The sequence below is a fragment of the Hemibagrus wyckioides genome, linkage group LG05, assembly GCF_019097595.1.
Source record: "Hemibagrus wyckioides isolate EC202008001 linkage group LG05, SWU_Hwy_1.0, whole genome shotgun sequence".
Taxonomy (NCBI): Eukaryota; Metazoa; Chordata; class Actinopteri; order Siluriformes; family Bagridae; genus Hemibagrus; species Hemibagrus wyckioides.
This window is the reverse complement of record NC_080714.1, coordinates 7291632-7314767: the sequence shown is the minus strand read 5'-3', so window position 1 is coordinate 7314767 and position 23136 is coordinate 7291632. Positions and strand designations below refer to the sequence as shown.

General features: G+C 40.9%; 1 protein-coding gene across 5 annotated transcripts; it reads right to left on the bottom strand.

Moving 5' to 3' along the window:
- Window positions 1–922: 922 nt before the first annotated feature.
- kdm5c (lysine demethylase 5C) lies at window positions 923–21674 on the bottom strand. 5 transcript variants are annotated; one of them, XM_058390370.1, is made up of 28 exons: window positions 21511–21674; window positions 17210–17360; window positions 16870–16947; window positions 15887–16009; window positions 15472–15642; window positions 14799–14933; window positions 13319–13375; window positions 12503–12623; window positions 11577–11821; window positions 10072–10230; window positions 9823–9942; window positions 9488–9646; window positions 9116–9297; window positions 8689–8851; window positions 8254–8373; window positions 7918–8112; window positions 7595–7776; window positions 7379–7503; window positions 6792–7024; window positions 6206–6588; window positions 5954–6092; window positions 4904–5086; window positions 4617–4739; window positions 3094–3861; window positions 2832–2880; window positions 2548–2747; window positions 2277–2458; window positions 923–1948 (listed from the first exon to the last, which is right to left on the bottom strand). In XM_058390370.1, exons 2-27 carry the CDS (start codon window positions 17354–17356, stop codon window positions 2288–2290), a joined length of 4731 nt encoding a protein of 1576 aa, XP_058246353.1. In that variant the 5' UTR covers window positions 17357–17360; window positions 21511–21674; the 3' UTR covers window positions 923–1948; window positions 2277–2287. The 5 variants fall into 5 exon arrangements, with proteins under 5 accessions (XP_058246353.1, XP_058246351.1, XP_058246352.1 ...); XM_058390368.1 differs by lacking the exon at window positions 21511–21674 and adding an exon at window positions 20987–21438; XM_058390369.1 differs by lacking the exon at window positions 21511–21674 and adding an exon at window positions 20987–21438 and having other exon boundaries at window positions 4904–5083.
- Between the last annotated feature and the right edge of the window lie 1462 nt (window positions 21675–23136).

The window sequence follows — 23136 nt, the reverse complement described above, 5'->3', positions numbered from 1 at the left end:
CCACTGTTCAGGTGTTAAGTTTTTCTATACAGTTGAGACTGTCTCAAAAAAATTAAAGACCGATTTCAAAATTTGTCTTAACAATAGTTTCACGTTCAAGAATTAAAGAACATTTCAGCTCAGACTGTGTGACTGTTTCAGGTCTGTTCCTCACAGGATGAACTGAACTGGCTCTACGTTTAGTAGAATTGTCTACTTTTCTTAGTGGTATGCTGTTGAGAGACAAATCAGTCACATCAAGCAAAACAATCAATGCCCAAGCTGGCGTGACGCAGCCTAACATGAAGGTGGGAAGTTTGCCAAGGATGGTATTCATTTTATTATTTAATGAGTCATACTTCTCTATTAATAATCACATTTAATGGAAAAGATCTTCTAAGTGTCTATAAAACTCAACAAGGCTTCATGAAAACTTCCCCTTGTCATAGAAAAAAAGGAACTGCTTCGAGTTCCGAGGTTACAGGGATGAACCAACGTCTGACCAATCAGAAATGAGAATTCGACAGTGCTGTGGTGTGTGTGTGAGAGAGTGTGAGAGAAAGAAGTGCAAGAAAAGATAACAGACAGAAAACAGAAAGAATAACAGTCATGAAGAATAAAGTAAGAGTGAAGGAATGTTAATTTTTAGAGAGGAAAACCAATGCCAATTTGAGAGAGTGAGTGAGAGAAAAATACAAGAACAGAGGAAAACAAAGAATAACAGTCATGAAGAAAGAAAGAGTGAAGGAAGGTTACAATTTTTAGAGAGGATAAACAATGCCAATGCGAGAAAGAGAGAGACAGACAGACAGGGGGGCCTGAGAGAGCGAGCCCGAAAGAGAGAGAGAAAGAGAGCGAGAGAGAAATCACACATCCACAGCTTCCTAAAACAATTCTAAACTTTTATTCTCTAACAAAAGTGAAAAGAAACAAAAAGGCAACATTGAAATGAAAATGTTTATACACAAACTCACAATTTGCTTGTCTGCAATACAATAATAATAATAATAATAATAATAATAATAATAAATGTATTTATTAGAACCCAGGACAAAATAAAAAGCGAGTTACAGTGAGGTGTTTGTACAGTTCCTTGGACTTGAGAGGATGAGAGCGAGAGAAACAAAATGAAAGCGAGAGAGATATATATAGAGACAGAGAGAGTCAGAGCAAGAGAGAAGAGAAACAAAGGCGCAACCGTAAAAAAAAAATGGAAAAGGGAAAAATAAAAGGATTCAAATTAAAGTCAGTAGACAGAAAAGTGGTAATGTACAGTGACCTATTTTGGGAAAGTAGCACCAAAACTCAAATGCCGTCCCCCCTCTTCACTTCCCCAAATTATTTTACTAGTTCATCCAAAACGAAGAGTCTCTCGACAGCCTCAACAAAACACGAGACTCGGTACATAAAAAATACAAGTCATGTTCATGGCATCTGGGCCACGTTCCCGTTACTATGTCCAGCGCTACCAAACCATTGTGTGTGTGTGTGTGGGGCTGAACGGTGTCACATTATGTAGGAGGGTGAGTTGGTGTTTGGGGAGTTCAGCACGGTGTAGTTCAGTTTAAATGGTACAGGGTTCGAGTGGGATTTTTCACTAATGGCCAGTGTAAAGCAGCAGACAGAGGGTGAGTGGATTCGACGGGAACGGATCGGCGCACGACACAGCGATGGAGGAACAAGAAGTCGGAGTGATATGAGGACAGACGTGATGCTAAAGCCATCCAGAAACACGGAGGGAGTGCGGCGCTCGACGACTGGCGCTAACGAGAGGGAGGGAGTGTGTGCGACCAGGAGGAAAAGAAAGGAGCGATGTGTGAGCTTATTAATTAGAACCTCCAACGAAATCTCCTCGACTGTCTGGGTGGGTGTGTTTGGCCCAGAGCGATTTAAAGAACCGTTACTCTGTGGGTCACTTTCTCCGCCGTTTTTCTTCTTCACATGTTCCCAACGAAGCGCATCACAAGACCTGAAGACAGAAAGAAGACAGAGAGATAGAGCACTCAATGAGAATTTCTTTGAAAACTTATGTTAAATTGCAAAATATATTAGGTGCTTAATACTGAGCCCAGAATTTTAAGGTGCTACAGGGAAAAACATTATCCTTAAATTATCCTTTATTATTTAAACCTCCTCCATCACCACTGACCATTCACTGTACTCGTATTCGATGTAAGGACTTACTACATAGGATATAACATGGCATATTGCAGACTTGAAAGATCCCTGCTCTAAATTATTGTTTTTTGGTAACTATATTGTGTATATTTGCCTACAGAAATATTAGAAACTACAACCTGTTAAAGATTTATGCCTCTTCTTGTTGCTGTACAGGTGTGTGGATAACAGGTCGTGTCTTCTTTGAATCCGAGGCCTCCGTGGACTTGGCTCCTCCTTCGGATTTCTGACTTTTCCTCTTCCTTTTGGAGTCCCTCGTCCTGCTGCCACGACCTGAACGCTTCTGCTCCTGCAACTCAATCTGATGCATGAAAAAGAGAGGGTCATTAAACTATGCCAAAAATCTGTCATTTAACCTCCAACACAGATCTCACAGAACTCTTTTCTCACCTGTACAAGTGTGTGTAAGGTCTGGCGTGGTGGCGGAGATGCTGCTTGCAGAAGTCGGTAGATGGTGTGCATCTGATCCAAAGTAACCTCCAGCAGATCGCCGTCTAGCTGCAGCTCCTCTAACTGAGCTCTAGTTGAAGTGGCCAGTTCGATTACTGGCCCTTTAAGATATGGAATCAAGGGCACCAGAGACTCCACACCTTTTAAGACAGAATGTAGGATTAATAAAGACAAGCTGCAAATGTTTTGGAAAATATAAATGGAAAATAATTTCGAGTACTAACCTGTTACATTTTCAGTGTCTGGCTTCTTAACGCGATTTTCACAGCCAGACTGGAAGGATAACCAGTTTCCAAAAATTAAAAACCATAAACAATTTTTTTTTACTTATTATACCATTCATGTGGAAAATTTGTATAGGAATGCTGTTCTCAGACCAGACAAGCGCTTTAATCTATCAGATTTCCACACAGGGCAGGACTTACCGGTATATCTATCTGAGAAAATGTGTGTTAATGTTTTTATTCAAAGCTAGATATTTCTCACCCGTATTCCATTAGCAGCTTTCTCTCTTTTGCTTTTTGCCACGTCACTCTCCTCAGTCAGATCAATCACACCATCCTCTGCCTCCTCAGAGTCCGACAGTACAATCACGTCCTCCGAATTCCCTTTCTTTTCCTCCTTCTGGTCCTCCTTCTCCCTGCTTCGTGTTTCTTTCAGTTCCTGCAGCCTCTGCAGTGCCCCCTGCAGCTCAGGGGAATCCAGGGCTTGTTTGGCTCGGCCCTGCCAGTTAATAGCTCTCTCTGTAAGACACTGGAGGGCCTCGCCCTCTGGCAGTCTCACAGGCAGCTTCTGTAATGCCACTAACAATGCCAGAATAGTTTCTAGCCGTGGACGCCGTGTTCTCTGGCACCGTGGGCACAGGAAGCGTGTGTCCCAGTCCCACCAACAGAGTGGGTTTACAAGTGGCACATCAGTAGAGCCCAGTACAGAAGGGAAGGGCACACAGCCTCCGTGGAACCAGTCTCTGCACAGATGACAGCGGTGAAGCAGAGCATGGGTCTGGCCACCACACACACATACAGACTGGCGGACCGTGTAGGAGTGGGTGGAGCCACCGTTCTGTTGTGAGCCGTTTTCTGAGGACAGTGGAGCGTCTGTGTCCATTGATTCACTCCACCTAAGCTCTTGTTTGAAGTCCGTAGTCTGTCCCTCCTTGGGTGTGTTCTCCAGGCCAGGTTTGGCCATGTTTAGCTGTCGCATACGCAGTAGAGATTCTTTCTCGTGCTGTTCTCCCTCCTTGAATGCCATTACCTGGACAAGTTACAGCATATAGTAAATATTAAAATCAGTACTGCAATATAAATAACATGAGAGACATTACGGCTGATGAATAGGACAAATCTGTCTGACAATGATTCAGTAATATGCACATTTGATTTAAATGGTTAGATGGCCATCAAATTTGATCCTTGGTTCTATTTGTTGATTTTTTTTTTTTCCCTTCTCTGTTCACGATATCCCTTAGAATATTCTAGCACAATATGCCTGACTGACTTAAGGGTGGGACAAGATAAATTAGTACTCTTGAGTTGGAAATTCTATTTTGCCTGCCACAAGCGCTAGATACAACAAAAACTATAATCAGCTTTGAGTACATACTGAAAATGTTTAAATATTTCAGGAATCATAAAAGGATGCTTAGGAAAAAGTAGAAAAATGTGTAGTTGCTCTACATTATTACAGTTGGCCTTTATACTGTATATAATCTTCACTGAAAAGCTTGTTAAGAAAAAAACAAAGCCAATCAAAAGAAAACCTTTATAGTCTTAACTAAATTAGCTATAATGTAAGCTGCATTTGGTTAAAAGCGAATTAATTTTTTAAATAATTTATTTAATGAGAGATTATAACAACATTTGGACTCCTGCTGGAGCTCACAGTAATTCACAGCCTTTCAGATGCCCTTCAAATGAGTTATGATTGGAGTGACGCTCAAATGTTTCTGATAAAGAGAATTTAATACAGTTTAAAGTGGGCTTAATTACATGCTGTGTGCTCAAACTTACAATGGCTCCTGGGTCTCTGAGGTCCTGAGCAGTGAGACCCAACACGTCAACATCGCTGTCGGCTTCTGGGCTCAGAGAGTCTTCCTCCCTCTTCTTCTTCTTCTCCACACATGGACATAACACCTACATAAAAGTTAGACACACAGATAAACCCTTCTGAAGCTCCTCACTAATCCTGATGCTAACCAGGAAGACCAGTTTCTTATTCTTGAGTAGTAAATGGAGAAACCTCACCATTCCTTCCAGCTCTGTACCCTAATGGTAAATTAAAGCTAGAAAGCCCTTACCTCCAGCAGGCTGTGCTGACTGTTTTTCTTCAGGAAGGTCTTGCTGGCCTTTTCCCTCCAGGAGTGAGCGCTGGCCACCTGTAGCTCGAGCTGCCGCAGCTCCTCCATCCTCACGGGAAGGTCTCGGCCAATTGCCACCAGACCCTCCAGGTCATCCAGACATGGATAGTGCTCTCCATTCTGCTGTGAGATATAGGGAAGAAACGCCCTGGGTAAGATTTTAAATACTTCACAGGATCTTAAGTGGTAACAACATTTTAGCCACATTATCAAGGTATTCAGCACATGTGCACCTTTGGTGTATTAATGGGAACCTCTTCTTAGGTTGATCTAATGTTAATGAACTTTTACATTAGGATTAGATCATGTCTCAGAAACCATGTGTGCATTAGCAGACATGGACATGACAGTTTCAGTGTTCTTTGCATTTACTCACATTCTAGGAATCCTAGTTGAGTTAATCCTAACTCAAGAGGTTAATCCTAGTTAATTCAGGTCAATGTCAAATTCAAGTCATATCAGCTTTTTAGTTATTATAAGAGATTTGTGGTCACCAAAATTAACATGATCAGAAAGCAGTCAAGGATTTAGGCTCCACAGAGAGTCACGGTGTGAAAGGCACAGTGTGTTTAATGTTGAAACCCATATTAATAGTGAAAACAGGCAATAATAAAACTAAGCTTGCAATAGATGCCTTTTATCAATAATTGACAATTTCCTGACAATCAATTTATCAGTAATATTCTGGCTGCCACAGCACAGTCCTTAAAATGCCTAAGGGTAGGCCTACATGTATACTATGACACTGTCTGTGAGGTTTCAATATCAGGAAGACCCACTAGATTAAGGATCAAAATGATGGAGCACAATTACATCTACAGAGTATGTTCGCTCTCCCTGTGGTCTCCCAAAGCTATTACGCTGAGCAGTATTAAATTACCCCTTTAACTGTAATTCTGAACCATCAATGGCTCAAAGACAAATTGAGAAAAATAACATGCTGATCCATATTCAATATTCTATGCCATTGCTAAATAAAACCACTCTTGCCTGGATTTCCTCTAGGTCAGTGACCCAGGCACGTGCTTGATTAAGACAGGCTTGAAGTGCCAAGATGTTAGGCAACTGCACAGGAATCAGCTGGGCCTCATTCACTATAGCCTCCAATGTGGAGAGAGGATGCTTCTGCCTGCTCAGACAAAGATTGAGTAGGTGTTAAAAGCGAAAGAGAGAGAATAACAAATTACTAATTGATTGACAGAAGTATGTGTGTGCAGGGATGTGTGTGTAACCCTGGCTTACCGGTCTTCTAGGCAGATCTGGGCCTTCTCTTCCCAGCGTTCGGCGATGGTCAGCAGCTCCTGCAGTTCTGCCATGGCGGTCTCAACGCTAACACTCTGCAGCACGTTACAGCCAGCCTCCATCAAATTTCTCAGAACGGCCAAAGTCACCTCTCCACCCCCAGGCCCAATTGTCCTGCGCACCTGCTCCAGCCAGCGTCTCTGTTCCTGAAGGCCGGACAGTAGCCCACAAGCTGGGGGCACAGCTGGCAGGGCAGATCCCTCTTCTAACAGAGCCTGCACATCCTCTTCTGAAGGAACAGAAGACTGTTTCCACTCCCCACCACTGCTGCTAACTACAGCCTGGGCACGTGACTCAAACTCCTCCACCTTCTGTAGCACAACCTGAGAGTCGAGGACAGAGGTGTGGGTTATCTTAAGTTGACTTCCTTCTAATCAGAAGTTGCAACAATTAATAGTTCTAATATTTCTTAAATTTACTCTTGGTTACAGCACATTAGTGATACAAGCCTAACATTTGAAACAGACACTTTAAAGCGCTTACAGAAGTTTAGTGTTTGTTTGGATAAAGTACTCCTCTAACACACCTGCACCTCCCCCAGCTGCTCCATTAAACAAGGAAGGTTTTGCATGCTGTCCACCAGTGCCTGGAGCTCCTGGAGGCTCATCTTACTACTCTGGCTGCCATTAAGAAGCTCAGTGCTCCTGCTCTGACACCTCTGGATATCGTCCATTACAACTGTGAGCCTTTGGAGTAGCTCGTTGTCTGGAAATTTACGTTCCGCCGCCTCCTCCTTCAGTGCCACCAGATTTTTAATGTCTTAAAGAGTGGAAAAGGAACGTAAGTTCATAAGGTGCTGAAAATATTTTCATACTTGTGTATAAAAACTGTATTTTTCTAATGTATTAAAACACCAGATTGGCATACTTAACTGTTTATGTAGAAATTAACAGAGCAATAAAAAGCAAAGCAGAATAAGACTGCTATATATATATATCGTGTGTGATGTGGGCAAAAAAGTGCATTATACCATGCAATAAAACTACTATGTTCCCAAATTGGCTAAATAATTTTGATGGCTTTTTAAATATTAAGTAAAACACACTTATTATTGCAGAAAGTAAATAAATTTGCTGGTCTTGTATTAGCAATACACAAAGTTACCCTGCTGACCTATTTTGTTGCCCTCCTCCTGCTCAAGGGCTTCTTTCACTCTGTTAGCCCAAGAGTCAAAGGACTCGGCCCGAACCTTCAACCGGTACAACATGGCCAACAGCTCGTCTAGAGTGTAGCGATACCTGTGAAGAAGGAAGGACCGTGACATTAAATGCGTGTCTGACATAGGACTACAAATGTGAGGACAATGGCCAAAACCCTGTGTGTGTGTACCTGAGGTAGAGTTTGTCTGTGGGGCAGGAGCAGAGGTCTTGTGTGTGGTGGAGGCAGACAAGGCGCTCAGGGCAGTTGGTGCAAGCCAGGGCAGACAGGAAGCAAGTGGTCTTGCACTTATCACACTGCCTCTCATCATCAGGCAACAACTCAAATGCCTCTCGCTCAGCCTCAGTTATACCCTGTTAGTACATCTTAGCATTACTCATTGAGAAGTGAGACTGCTGGCAGTACAAAGGTTACTACAGCTCTACTTTGTTTTAGACCATTAGACTATATCCTGTGTATGTATATGTGACTCACTCACTCACTCTCTGACTCACCTTCTCCAGCAGGGCCTTGCGGAGTTTCCTCTCCTCTTGGACAATAATGAACATTTCCCTGTGTGTAGCTGCAGCCAAGTTCAGGTCCAGCTTCTCCGGGCAGGCAGCCATTTTGCAGGTGAGCTCCTCGTGAGAAAACACACAGTAGCGTCTGAGGTGTCTGTAATGCTCAATACATGACCGCCCTGTGGGCAGCTAATAGACAGAAATAGAGACAGGAGGAAAACATTGGACATTTGTGTTCATGGTGCATATATAATTTAAACTTGAAGACGACCCTTAATTGAGTACTCCCAAAATTTTTAAAGCAAGATATCCGATTTTGTTTGGACTTACCCAATCCGCAGTGCAGAAATTGACGGCTTCAGCAAAATTATATCCCTGATTGAAGCCACTGTGATAGGCTCGAGGGAATGTGATGACAAACTCTCCAGCACACTGATTCGTACGCACAACCTGACAATTACAGAGAGCCCAATTACAAACACTAAACCCAGCAGCCTCTGTGTAACGTTTATATATATATATATATATATATATATATATATATATATATATATATATATATATATATATATATATATATATATATATATATATATATATATATATATAAAAAACAAAAAACAAATGTGTATCCATTGCAAGAAGCACCGCTTAATATCAGCTAAACAAGTGAGCACAATATTTTGCTCAAGACCAGTGTTTCACACCCAACAAATGCTATGACGGAAATCTACACAAACACTGAGTCTGGTGTGTGTTACTAACCGGTACTCCATGGGCCATGAGTATATTAGGGTTCATGATTGTGACGAGTTGATGGAGCAGATCTGGCTGGAACTCAAAGAGTTCAGGTGTGAGCTTCTTCATCACTTCCTCCAGATGCTCTGCTGCTACTGCAGGAACACCATACCACGTCTTAGGCTCCCCCCTGAAATAGAAATATATTACTGCAGTTATTTTTCCATCCATTTCCATACGATGTCTCTTTTAGTAATGAATGCACCATATGTTTAATGTAAATGTTGAGTTAAGATGTATGCAACCTTAAATGTTAGGGAGGGACTGACTAAGTGTTCTCAGAAATCAGAGGCAGATGATGGCAGGAGCGAACAATAACACACAACTATTGTACATTTTGTAACATAAGCAATGAACAGAAACAGAAAGCATTTATGCAATGTGGCATTATTACCAGTGTAAATAGTTGATGGAGTAACTCCAGTGGTCCTCGATGTGCCAGCAGAAGGCAGAGAATACCATGCCCACATACAGCCACGGCACCTTCATGCCTGAGATGTCGGCATTGATATGACACAATACTGACTGCTCCAACACTGGCATCACATTCAGGTTCCAGCCACTGCGTGCATATGCCTGAAATGGGATTAAATGCTTGTTATAGTTTCAATGCAGTGTACAAATATAAAAAGAGACTCATTGAATGTGAAACAAACAGGAACTATGAATGTAGCAATACTGAGAGAGAGAGAGAAAGAATAACAGTCATGAAGAACAAAGAGCATAGGAAGGTTAAAAATTTTTGGAGAGGAGAAACAATGCCAACCTCCTCCTCTTCGGTTAAATGTCTCTTGCCATTGTTGACAGGAAAACCGCTCCCAAACTCTTTGGAGTGAATGTCAGCACCATATTCGACAGTCACGTCCTCTTCAATACTGCTAACCAATCGCCAAAACTCCTTCTCAACCAGCTCTGTTGGGACCATCTAAAAATGCGCACACACACACAATTTATTACAGAGCTTAGTGACATGTGGAGGTTTTCCAAATTGAGTGTTGCATTTTCTTCCTACAGCTGATCTGTGAAGACAGACGAGTATTTGCTGGATTAACCAAATCAATTAGGAGAAGCAAATAACTACATTCATGCAAAAGCACTCACGTGGACAGGCATGTTGAAGTAATCAGCCTTGAACGTGTCAGCCATCTCACCGAAACTCTGTAACGTGTACTCTCGAGTAGCCTGCTCGAAACCAAACGCTTCTGTGGGTTTCTTACATTCCTATAAAGAGACAGAAAATATTGGTCACATTTAAACTGAAAGAAGTAGAATTAAGTGTGCATAAATACTCCTGTGTATTTTAAGAATATATTTAGATTTATTTTATCTATTTCCAGGTGTCGCCCTCACCTCTGCTACACATTTGGGACATCGCCAGTTGCCCTTGGGAGGGTCTGAGAGGGGAGGGAGAAGGCAGAAAGTGTGGTAATTATCATCGCAACCATCACATAGCAGCAGCTTCTCATCCTCGTCCCCACGGCCACACATACGACACACAAATGAGTCCACCTGGGAAAACAAGGTGTTCTGGTTTAGCAAATATGTGCAAATGAAGCAAACTTTAAGACACTTAAAGCTGTAGGTTGTGCGGCTCCTTCATAAACATGAATTAACCATAAAAAAAGGTCTGTGATTAGTCTAGCAACTTCCCTGAAGGTTATACTTACACTCATCAGCCATAACATTAAACCCATTGACAGGTGGCTTGAATAAAGTGGATTATCTCAATACAATGGACAGCAAATAAACAGTCTTTTGAGGTAGTCCCAGTATGTAGTGGTTAGTACCTACCAAAAGGGGCCCAAAGGGGGGGGGGCAACCGGGTCATGGGCTCACAAAATTACTTATGCTTGCTGGACTGAAGGCTAGCCTGTCTGGTGCAATCCCACAGAAGGACTAGTGCAGCATAAACTACTGAAAACATTAGAAAAGTGTCAGAAAACATAATACCAGGACACACTTATGGGAAGAAGGCTAGCCAGAGGATGCAGGGTGATGCTCTGGGCAATGTTCTGCTCGAAAACCTTGAAACATGGACATTCATGCTAACTGTAGTTCCTAATGGCAGTGGCCTCTTTCAGCAGAATAATCCCTTCCACACTGCAAAAAGTGTTAAGTAATGATGACAGAATTCAAGGTGCTGCCCAAATTCTCCAGCTCACAATCCGATTGAATATCTGTAGGATGTGCAGGACAAATAAATCTGGTCTATTAACGCACCACCAAACAGTTTAAAAGATCTGCTGCTAACCTCTTGATGCCAGATACCACAGCAAAGCTTCAGAGGTCTTGTGGCGTCTATGTCTCAATGGGTCAGAGCTGTAGGTGGTGTTAATGTTATGGCTGATTAGTGTATAGCTAGTTTAAAACGAGCTACCTGTTTACAGCATAACAGCAAAACAGGAACTATCACTAGATAAAGTTGAAGTGCCCACGATAAGGCCTGATAATTACATTTTGCAACAGGAAGTCAACATGTCTGCATGTCAAGGTTGGGTGACTTGTACAACTGCCAAGATACACCACAGCTACAGTTCTAAAGAAACCGAGCAACCTATTTAAATATTGTAAACATAGTTAAATTCTAAAGCTTTCTCAATGCCATTTTGCCCACTGTGACCTTGTCACTTTTAATATCCAAAAGCAAAAGTTTCCTGCCCTCATACACCAACATTACAACCAGGAAATATTACAGCAGTGCCCCATTTTTGGATGAGAAATAAGCACAAAAACACAAACAAATTATAGCATTTGACTAGACACAAAACAGATGAGCACAGAACCATTCAATAGAAACATGTCACTGTTTTTACCCCCACTTCCTCTCTCACACAGACAGGAACATACACACTTACAAACTGTGAGCTGCTGAGGTTGCGTCTCAGCCTCATGGTCATCTTGGTGCACGGTTCATCTTTAATGGGATCCTTCGAGTCAACTGCACGCCCTTCATCCTCTTCCTTTTTCTTCACTTCGTCCTTAACGATGAGGTTCGGGGGCGGTGGAGGGATGTCCGTTTCTGATTTTGTGATTAACGTCTCTCCAGATTCTTCTTTAATGCTGCTGTTGTCCTTAACTATTACGGTCTGGGGCAGTTCATCTGAGAGAAAGAAAGCAGGACTGAGTTATGTGCGTCACACTGTTGAGTAGTGGGTGATGTACCGATGTATAAATGTATAAAAAACTGATGTATAAATAAGGTACAAGCAACTTAAAACCAGTATGATCTTCAGTGTTAAATTTGTCACTTGTTTTGTATTTTACATCAACAAAAAGATCCTCTAGCTGCCTTGCCAAACCCAAAGAAGAATAATTAGCCCCTGGAACGGGGGTATTTTTAATATAATCAGCCACAAGAGAAAGCATATATGCTGCGTCAGTGCATCTTTCTAGCTGGAAGGTCGATGCAATAACTCTAGCCGAAAGGTTGCTAATAAGATGGGTGGAAGGGGTGGAGTTTCCAGGAGCTCTTAGTCTGCCAGTATTATAGAGTTCAAAACCCCTGCAACCTGAATCTTATTCATACACTGACAGGCTCATCTGTTGGGGGTGGAGGTGTAGTGTGTATTTTTGAGAGATAAATCATATTAGCCTACGTCCATGTTCAAACGCAGAGCTCCTACTCCCGTAGTGTATTATGAAGGTAACTTCATGCATCAGTGGCACATTTAGTGGCTCTTTTCAAAACTGCATGTCCATTCAAATTGTATACCGCTATATGCCTTTGCCAAATAAAGTTTCAGATATCAATCACTCAGTGTTTATTGCGCCACACATTTACCTTTCTTCCTAGCCTTGTCTCGAGCCACCAGGCCGAGTCCCATCATTTTGGGCCCGGCTCCGTAGATCTGCAGCTTCTTCAGCTCAGGATTCTTCTCTATGTCCTCCTCAGTGGGCTCCGGCTGAGGGCAAGACATTAAAAAGTTAAATTGGCAACCGATGCAACAAATTCAGATGAACACTGGATCTGGATCACCCTGATTTCTGCTACTATTTACTGCTAAGCAGGAAATAAATATTAACAGTCCCTGGCTTTTCTCTTCAACACTGAAACACTGTTCATGCTACTCATGTACATGGTTTTACATGTAATCTGTTATTGTCATCCAGCACAAAAGCAAAACAAGCTGTACGCTGACTGCAATACATAGGAAGTTTGCAGTCATACAATCAGAGAGGGTGAACGCAGGAAAAGCAGCAGCCAAGCTGAAGGAGGAAAAGCGTTAAAGACTAGCAGAAACCCCATAGGTGAGACTGATAGCAATAAGCAGTCTAAAACACGGGAATCAAGAGGAACACCACAATCCAAGAGGAAAACACAAACACGCTAGCAATGTTATTGACAAGCATAATATGTTTTTAGTGCTAATTTTAGTGAGATTGCTTTCCAGCTTTTCCAAAACAACGGTTAGCAGCACACATATAGGCTTAGGGTGAGGCAGGACAGTCTGTGTACAAGTGCACAAGAATTGCACGTCAGCAGGAGCGAGACACGAGAGTGTGTGTGGGAGAAAGAAATGTGTTAATGAGTGTAAGTGAAAAAGGAAGAGAAGAAAGCAGAGAGAGGAGGAGCGCGAGGGCCAGCGAGAGGCAGTACCGAGGAGCTGTGTTGAGAGCCAGTGGTAAGAGGGTGGTGAGTCGGATCCTCTGGACCCTGCATGGGGAGACAACAACCGTAACAAAAACAGACTCCAGAGACAAAAAGGGGCGACAGGAAAACAAAACATCAATGAACTGACAGTACAAAGCAGGAAGAGGAAGAACAAGGACAGGATGTGTGTTTTGTGTGTGTGTGTGTGGTTTAGTGACCATCTCGTAGGCCTACCATTTTAATTTTTATCTGCAATGAAAATATTCTGTTTCTCTGTAAAGTATTACATGGATACCGTATAAAAGGGTTTAAGTGATTTTAATGGTATTTTTATCTGTGGCGTTCACTTAGCACATTTCCTACTGGTTGAATAATTTCAACTTAAAGCAGCTGCGTTTGTTTCAGACAAAACTAAAAAGATGAAAATAAATGTTTTAAAAAAGCTAATGGAAAAAGTACAAAAAGCTAGTGTAATCGCAACATAAAAGGCATGTCATGAAATGCAGGTTGGATGTAGCGTGAAGATGAAAATGGCTACAAGACCTACAGTAACTTGGCTACATATTCAAATGCTAAGGATGAGGCACTTATGGCACTGCAAAATGACAGACAGGGAAATTCTTTAAAAGCGTGTGGAGAGGAGTAAAAAGCATGAGAAAATAAGAATAATGCATTCAGGAAAGCAACAGAAGCAGCAAGATATGTTTTGCAGTCCAAGGTGGAAAGCATGCTGACAGCTGATTAGCCAGAAATGCATAAGAACCGGTCAGACGCTGTAGTATTTAGATGCGCCGCATCTCATTTCCAACTAACCGGCACGTTTATCTCAGTCCCTTACATTCATATGAATCCATTTTAATGTTAAGGTTTAATATTTAAAGTTAAGAATCGATTTGTGTGATCATCAGAACAGTTTTACTCCTACGATATGCTAAGGAGTCTACAGTGCACTGCCTTACAGTTGAAAACATGCTAAACAAGTACACATAGGTGCAAACTGTTTAGAAGACTAATATTATTGCAGAAAATGTAACTCATCCAAACTCTGTGTGCTTGCTGTGAAATGTGGCTGTATGATTAGCAAGAAAATGCAGATATACAGGTTTCCATTAGAGCAATGGAGAACATGAGGAACTGGTTCACACCAAAACACACATCGGAATGCTATTTTTTCCTTGGGCTAGTCATGTTATTGCAGGCACAACAATGATCGACGCGCTACAAAGCTACTAAAATGGGTACGGCCCAATTTCTTAATGTTTGATTACATTTCTTTCTCCTGCCAATTTTTATACTGACATGAGCCTTTATTTCAGGGATTGTCTCGACATCAGTGGAACTTCCTGACATTAACAGCTGGGGAAAATATCTCTGCGTGAACCAAGATCTCAGAGAGTTCAAATTCTGAGGGTGTTGGATGTGTGACTGATCTCAAAAAAAGAGTAAATAATGTTTATCTGTATGACCCAACAGACTTGATGCTCACCTCAGGCTGGAGGCGGTTGGCTCGTCGTCCGTAACTGCTGGTCTTGGAAGGGTGGACTGACTGACGGAGGGGGATAGAGTGGGGCTTGTACTCCTTATCCTTGTCCTCACTTTCATATGGCCTGGGCTTACATTGCTGCACACACATACACACACATGCATTTGAGCTGAACTTGTATTAATCACAGCAAGTGAACATTTCATCAGGTTTAGGTCAACTGCCAAACAATTGAGAGGCAGACAAAGTCATAGACTGATGATCTAAAGCTGATTTCTTGTTCTTGCTGATTTCTCAGCCTGATTTCTTGTTGCCCGGACACCTAACTGACGATGCTAAACAGTGGTTGCTAACACGGTAGAATACTAGTAAAATGCATTAACAAAAAAAATCATTGTCCTCCAAGAGCACATCATGAGCGTGCTTCTGAACAACAAAGGAAAAAAAGTCTTTGGCCAATGTTTACACAACACATTTTAGTGATCCAGCAGACAACTACAAAAAAAAAAAAAAAAAAAAAAACACCCCACAATATTGCAAACACTAAATCTGTTTGTCCCAGGAGCCATGCAATTTATCTGCCAACTCCTGCAGTCAAAACCTGACATCTAATTTCTTCAGCAAGCAGGTAAACAAAAACCAACAAAAAAATACAAACAGAGCAGCAGAAATGTACCACTAAGCTAGCACCGGAGTGAAACATCTCAAAAGGATAGACGATCCTCTCGTAGTGTGACCGCAGGAGGGAGCCAATATTTTTGCCCGGCGGGTAGCCGAGCTTCTGAGCTACTCGAGCCCATCGCCTCTCCTTGCTGACGGTCTCAAAGCCCCCTTCTTCTGTGACGATCTGTAAAATAAATGAAAATCAGATTCAAGTCCCACCCTAAACGATCTGAACTGTTAAGGTCAAAACGCATCAGAGATCAGATTCCTCAACTGTCTTAAATTATTCACAGCCATCATGCAATGGGTGTTGTTTTTAGAGACCTGTATCTATGTCATGTCAACAAGACATATTTCTTATTACAGTGACGGAAGGTTTGTCTAGTTCATCCATATGTAAATAGAAATACTTCTAGTCCAGACCGTACCTTGGATAAGCTGAACAGATCGAGAATGCGTCGTTCAATGTTGGGGATTTTGAGAGAAGACCCCTGGATCTCCCAGAATTTGGCTATTCGGTCTAGATAATTCAGCTTCACTCTCGTCTCGGCCTGATGCAAAAAAAAAAAAAAAAAAAAAAAAAAAAAGAGGAAAAGTTAACATTGTTCTCACTACATGCTTTTGTACACCTCCAACAGCAAGTTCACAAAAATTTCAAAGACCAAAGTGTGTTTAAAAAAAGCCACAATAAATGCCCAGGGGCACCACAGAAAAGTCCAGATAAAAGGATAAAAATTTGTGGACACCTGATGATAACACTCCTATGTGCTGGTTAATAATCTTTCTGGATTTCGTCTCCTTTTTCTGCTATAATAACCTGGATGGTTTTAGGAAGGATTTTGGAGCATGGCTGTGGTGATCAGTGAGATCAGCCACCTACACTGTGTGAGGAAAACTGGGGTGCATCAGCATTCCCATTCCTCCCTAAGGTGTTCAGAAGGGTTGAGGTCAGGGCTGTGTGTGTGTCTTCATGAAGCTCAATGTCATGCCGGGAACAGTTTTGAGCCTCTTAGTTGAAGGGAAATTGAAGTGGAAATTGTCTTGCAGTGTTTGCCCACAGCTGCACACATGCACATTATGTCAATAGGTGAACTTTCTTTTTACTCTTTAGCCCTTAGGTTCTGTGTTATCTTATGTAGCACTAGGGTCCGGGAGGAACATTCCACTATGTACTGTGTCAGCTATATATGGTCGAAATGACATTAAAAGCCTCTTCACTTGACCCGACATGACTCTGGGCTAATGCTACGCATTCTAAGACATCCTACACAACTGTGTGCTTCCAACTTCATGGCAACAGTTTGGTAAAGAACGATGCAATAGTCTCAACACAATAGTGAGGTGTCCACAAATTTTTAGCCATATAGTGTTGCAGGTTGTGGCTAACGTGATTCTTTCTACAAGCTCACACCTCTAGCTCATTCAGCCTCTGGATACGGGGTGTAAAGTGGAAATTGTCCACCTCCACTGCAAAAGGTGGCTGCCAGTCCTGAGAATACAGAGACAGTTTAATGAACAAACGAATACATAGGTACAAAAAACCCTAAGCAATCTGAACTATGCAAGTCCATCAAGCTTGCATAAACATGATTGGCTTTTCTGAAATGTGACAGAAGCGTTTGAAACGAGGAGAGGAGATGCAAATTACAACCTGAACCTGAAAGAAGAAATGAAACTGTGCTAAAAGCGTCATGTTGTACAGTCCTGTCAGTGGAAAGTGTAGCCAGAAAAACACAGAAATTAAAGCTTACTGGTGGAGGGCGAATCTTGCATATTCCAGACTTTTCTGCGATTGGACGGATCTTGGCAATGTATCCGAGTGGATCCGCAAACTCCTCCCATGACGGCTCGAACACAGGACACTCTGGAGGTGGAATAAACTCATCCCCAGCCTCCATTGCCCTGAAAGCAATTTCAGAGAGGGTTAGATTTGAAGGCATACATGAAACATCAAAATTAACCCACAACAGCAGCCTTTGCAGGCTTTACTCACTGACACACTATATTACCAAAGGTTTTGGGACACCCATCCAAATCACTGAATTCAGGGGTTGGGCTGAAAGGAACTCTTAATGCTTCAGCATACCATTTCATGCTCCCAGCTTTGTGGGAACAGTTTGGGGATGACCCCCTTCCTGTTCCAACATGACTGCACACCAGTGCCCAAAGCAAGGTCCATAAAGATATGGATGAGCGAGTTTGGTGTGGAGGAACTTCACAGAGTCCTGACCTCAACCCGATAGAACAACTTTGGGATGAATTAGAGCAGAGACTGTGAGCCAGGCCTTCTCGTCCACCATCAGTGCCTGACCTCACAAATGCGCTTCTAGAGCAATGGTCAAAAATTCCCATAAACACACTCCTAAACCTTGTGGAAAGCCTTCCTAGAAGAGTTGAAGCTGCAAAGGGTGGGCCAACTTCATATTACAGTCATGTGCATTAAAAGGCAGACGTCCCAAAACTTTTGGCAATATAGTGTAGCTGAAATCTTAATCACACAGGATGTATGAGAGGTGCTGTATACTATTCTCAATAAACATGCTGAATAAACGAACTGGCTACAAAAGATTTTAAAAACATTATTCGGGTGTCTCTTATCACATTTGTTAGCAGACAAAATGCCTTAATGAAAGCGTCTCTGCAGTTAAATTAACGAGTATAATCAGCAAAATCTGCTGTAACTGCACAAATAATCCAGATAACAATCTGGGAAAGCACAAAATCAACCAAATGAAACCTAAGCAACTCAACTGGTTGAAAGGATTTTCATTTTCTTTGTATTAGTACTGTTCCTGCCTTATGTGAAACGCACCTCTGTTAACAATGATGTTTAACACACGCTCGTTAAAAACAGGGTCTTTCGTTGACAGCTGTAGCGCGTCGTTTCTAAACAACGGTGTTTATGAACATATGGTCAGCGCCGAGAATGAATTTGGGCTGCGAGATATATCCAAAGGGACTGTAATACAGTAGAGCGGTTCACAATTTTCATGTTATGAACTTTCTACAAAGGGCAGCATGTACTTATGTCGCGTTTAACATGTTTACTTCTGTGTTTTTTCCTCATTTCCTCTCAGATCAACACGCCAATTATTCACAAACCCCTTGTGGCTTTTTCTTATGCCTCACCAAAATGCAAGAGGAAATTGTAAAGCCTTCTCTGTTACACTCAGCAAATCAGGTCAAGTGAAGCAGTGTTACTAGGCATCTAGCACACTAAAGAGACAGCAAATATGTATCCTGTTCAACATTTCCTCTTATTATCTGAACTCAAAAACAACAGAACAAGTGGACACTGACGAAGCAAATACGAGCTAAATATATACCCAATACTGATCTTGGGCTCAAACAAAAGCTTATAAGGAGACACGATGCCTGAAAACGACAGAATCGAGCTGTGTGTTTGATACACATGAACAAAAATTGTCAACAGGACATTACATCATTCAGTCTTCTGAGGTTTAACAATAATACAGGTCCTAATACCTAACTTACAGTTAATATTTCGTCATGGTGTGTGACTATTTTTACATAATACCTAGTTTTTGGATGCAACTTGTTTCAGCACATCACATGTTTTTCCTCCTACTTGAACATGGCATGATCAATAAGTGTCATTTATTGAATATTAGATTAGAATTCTTATCTGTAATGATTGTAAGAAAGACAAACAGTTAAGACAGTTAGGGGCCAAAATTCTGACCTGAACATGTTTGTGTCAAGTGAATTAAAGCAATGCATGGCTTTGGTACTATCTCAGAAGCAGCATACAGGATAGTTATTAAAATTTCTGTAAATACACTATATTGCCAAAAGTTTTGGGACACCTGCCTTTACATGCACATGAATGTAATATGGAGTTGACCCATCCTTTGCATCTTTAACAGCTTCGAATCTTTTGGGAAGGATTTCCACGTGGTTTAGGAGTGTTTCTCTGGGAATTTTTGATCATTCCTCTAGAATGGCATTTGTGAGGTCAGACACTGACGTTAGACAAGAAGGCCTGACTCACAGTCTCCGCTCTAATTCATCCTAAAGATGTTCTATCAGGTTGAGATCAGTTCCTCCACACCAAACTCTCTCATCCATGTCTTTATGGACCTTGCTTTGTGCACTGGTGTGCAGTCATGTTGGAACAGGAAGGGGGTCATCCCCAAACTGTTCCCACAAAGCTGGGAGCATGAAATTGTCCAAAAATGTCTTGGTATTCTGACGCATTAAGAGTTCCTTTTACTGGAACTAAGGGGCCGAGCCCAACCGCTGATATCAATCAATGTCCCAACACTTTTGCCAATATAGTGTATAAACATTCAGTAAAATAGTCTTGATATAGTGCTATATTTTAAACAACGAGATATTACTTTAAAGTAAAGACACTATTCTGAAACAAGATAAAGTTTTTGTTTTTTTTATAAAAAAAAAAAAACAAGATAAATGTGAAAATTAAAATACGGTAAGTTAAAATACTGATGTTTTATAATGAAATAACGAGATAGTGAGTCGATAATTGATAAGATAACGAGTTAAAATACAGCTTTATAACAGGATGAATGAACGAGATATTGAGTTCAAATAACGACACGCTGTAGTGAAGAAAAACGAGATAACGAGTCACGAGACAGCACGTCGAAACGAGATACGAACTTGAAACAACTTCCAGTCGAATAAAACCAGATATTAAGTCGAAATAATGACATAGTACTGGACACATTTCCTCCAACGTCCTGAATTTCACGACTAACCGAGAATCTAATCCCCAAAAAGCCGCATCACAAGTTCACACACCAGCGCGGCTATCAAAACAAAACAAAGTCGTGATGTTAGCTTAGCTAGCGTTAGCCCGGCACCCAGCTAACATGAAGTGTGCTGTACGGATAATGTGAAGTAGTTATATTGACAAAAAAAAAAACTTGTGTCTGTTTTGTAAAAAGTCAAGCCGTCTTCGTTCACAGGCGTAAACGTACTAGTTAACCAAATGAACTAGTTAGCCGTTGCTAATGAGACTTAACTCGCGGATCAAACAGGAGCCGAATACAGATGAAGGCAGTCATTAGCCACTCTTGCTAGCTATCAAAACATTAGCCTGTTAGATAACATCAGGCTTCAAGCACCCCGGATAAGAGGTTAATGGTGTGACCAAAAATATATATAAAACATACTCAATAAGCATAATCAGCTCGTGTGAAATTGAAAATAATGCTGCTTGTTGTTAAGACCAGTGTAAATATTTATCTGCTTGAGTAAGTCTATAGTTGGTTAGAAGTCATGAGAAGCCATTTAATTCACGCGCACAGCTGAGTGTGAATTAAACCTACCCAAGTAAAGTAAACTAGTCATTTCGCAAATGTTTTCATTTGTAGCAAAACCCACTAGAACATAATCGTGTTTAATCAGAAAACCAACAGTGTCTTGTCCAGACTAGATGATGTATGTGCAAGGCCATTGTTAAGCGCAGATTACAAAGCTAGAGCTAACGAGAGAACTTAAGGTTAGATTGTTGAAACATTTTGTTGGCCACATGATCTTACATTCCGCCACTTGGTTGTGTGCGTGCTTCTTCAGGAAAAAAAATACGCTCTGGTTCTGCTTCTGGTGAATATTGAGCCAAGGCTAAAAGAGGAGTAAGTCTTGTCTGTGTGAATGCCTCAGCTGATCACAGGCTCTATTGTTCGCCAGTGGGTCACTCTCTCTGGGTGGCTGCACCTCTGCGGCCTGCGCTCTCTCTCAGCCCATCCCAGCGCTCCGAGACTCCGCGACTCTGTGAACCGAATTCTCGGTGAACACTTATGCTCCCTTTTTCGCAAAATAGTCCCACCAAATGTTGGCACTTTTTATTACTTGACCTGGAACGTAAACAGGCACCAAGACGTCTTACTAGTGACCAGTTTTCTCCAACTATCCCCCGTTCGTCCTGTCCAAGCTAAACGCCATTTTGGTTTTCATCACGACCTAAGCACAACCCTCAACGTCCATGCTGGGCTTTGACTGGATACCGCCGTGTCTTCCTTTCCTTCCACGCGCGAGTTACACATAACATAGTTCTTTAACTTACCCCTCAACATGTGATGAATTAACCGGAACGGTCTCTTTTGTGACAGTATGAGCATAGGCAAGGGTATGGGATTGAAAATACACTGAGCTGCTAACGGTTTCGAATAAGACGTAGAGCGAAGTTAATCAAACATCGCAGGTAGACCTACGGAGGTGACGCGGAGTAATACTAACAAGGATTTCACACGGTCGTCTTTGAAAAGTAGTTCCGGTAAGCAGCGTTTGCGCAGACGACCAGCGTTGGCATACTTCTATACTACACAAGTACACAAGTACACAAGTGTACAAGATATTATTATTCTCTCTATACTACACAGGGTTCTTTGTAGTAGTATGCAGTATGCGACAATTATAATCCGGTAAACTACTCTGTGACTACAAGGATGTAAATTATAAATAAATAAATATATATATATATATATATATATATATATATATATATATATATATATATATATATTTATATATATTTAACCGTATCTCTATATATATATATTTATATATATATATGAACATTTATATATATATATATATATATATATAGGGTTAAATATATGTATATATATATTTATTTATTATATATATATATATATATGAGTCTATTTTGTTTCTCTTTTTTCCCCGTCATCAAATATTTTATTATTCTGTGGATCTGTGCCTAATAATAATAATAATAATAATAATAATAATGCAAGGAAGAGCTCGAGTTTTATTCTTCCATACAAATACAACACTGCCCAAAATAACCTATTATTATTCATTATTATATTAATTATTATTTTTAATCTCGTGTAAGTTTAAATAATCTAAAGGGGGCATCTTAAGAACAGCTGAGGACAAATACCAACGTTAGGCTAAAATGTTTATTTATTCAAAGTTAAGATTATACATCTAACTGAACACAAATACAGGTTTATTATTATTATTATTATTATTATTATTATTATTTATTGGACTATTTCATATCTGCTGGTAATCTGGAAGAGATCAGAGTTTCTGGTCCATCTTCAGCTGCGATAAACTATACTTTATTTAAAATATTGTAAACATGTACAATTTTGATATATGTACGCGATGAACACATGGACCACTACCACAGATCCATCTCTCCCGTGTTACGGCGATGGGGGCGTGGTCACTCGTGCTACGCGGAAGTTTAGCGTGGAAATGGGGGCGGGGAGGAAACCGATGAGATTTTGCGCATGCGCTGTGAAGAAATCATCCGAGGAGACGCCATCATGTACGTGTTAGTTCGCCAGTAGCGGGTTCTCATATCTTATTCAGCCGAAAACCCCTGGTGTTAAAAAAAAAAAAAAAATAAAAAAAATAAAATAAAATAAAATAAAAGCATGCCCTATAATGGTTTATTACTATAATGAAACTATTTATATTAACATATATAATACTTTTGTAAACTACTGTAAATTGACAGTAATTTATTATTAATTGTAATTAAAAGTGTAAAATAATATAAAATCCAAGTACATTTGTCAGCGGCTTCTTCTTTTTTAATTACATTTGATGCAGGATATATAACTATAACATAACATGTTATAGTTATACACCCACCAAGATAGCCAGTATAATAACCAAACAGGAAAACACATCTGGCTTGATTAAAATAAAT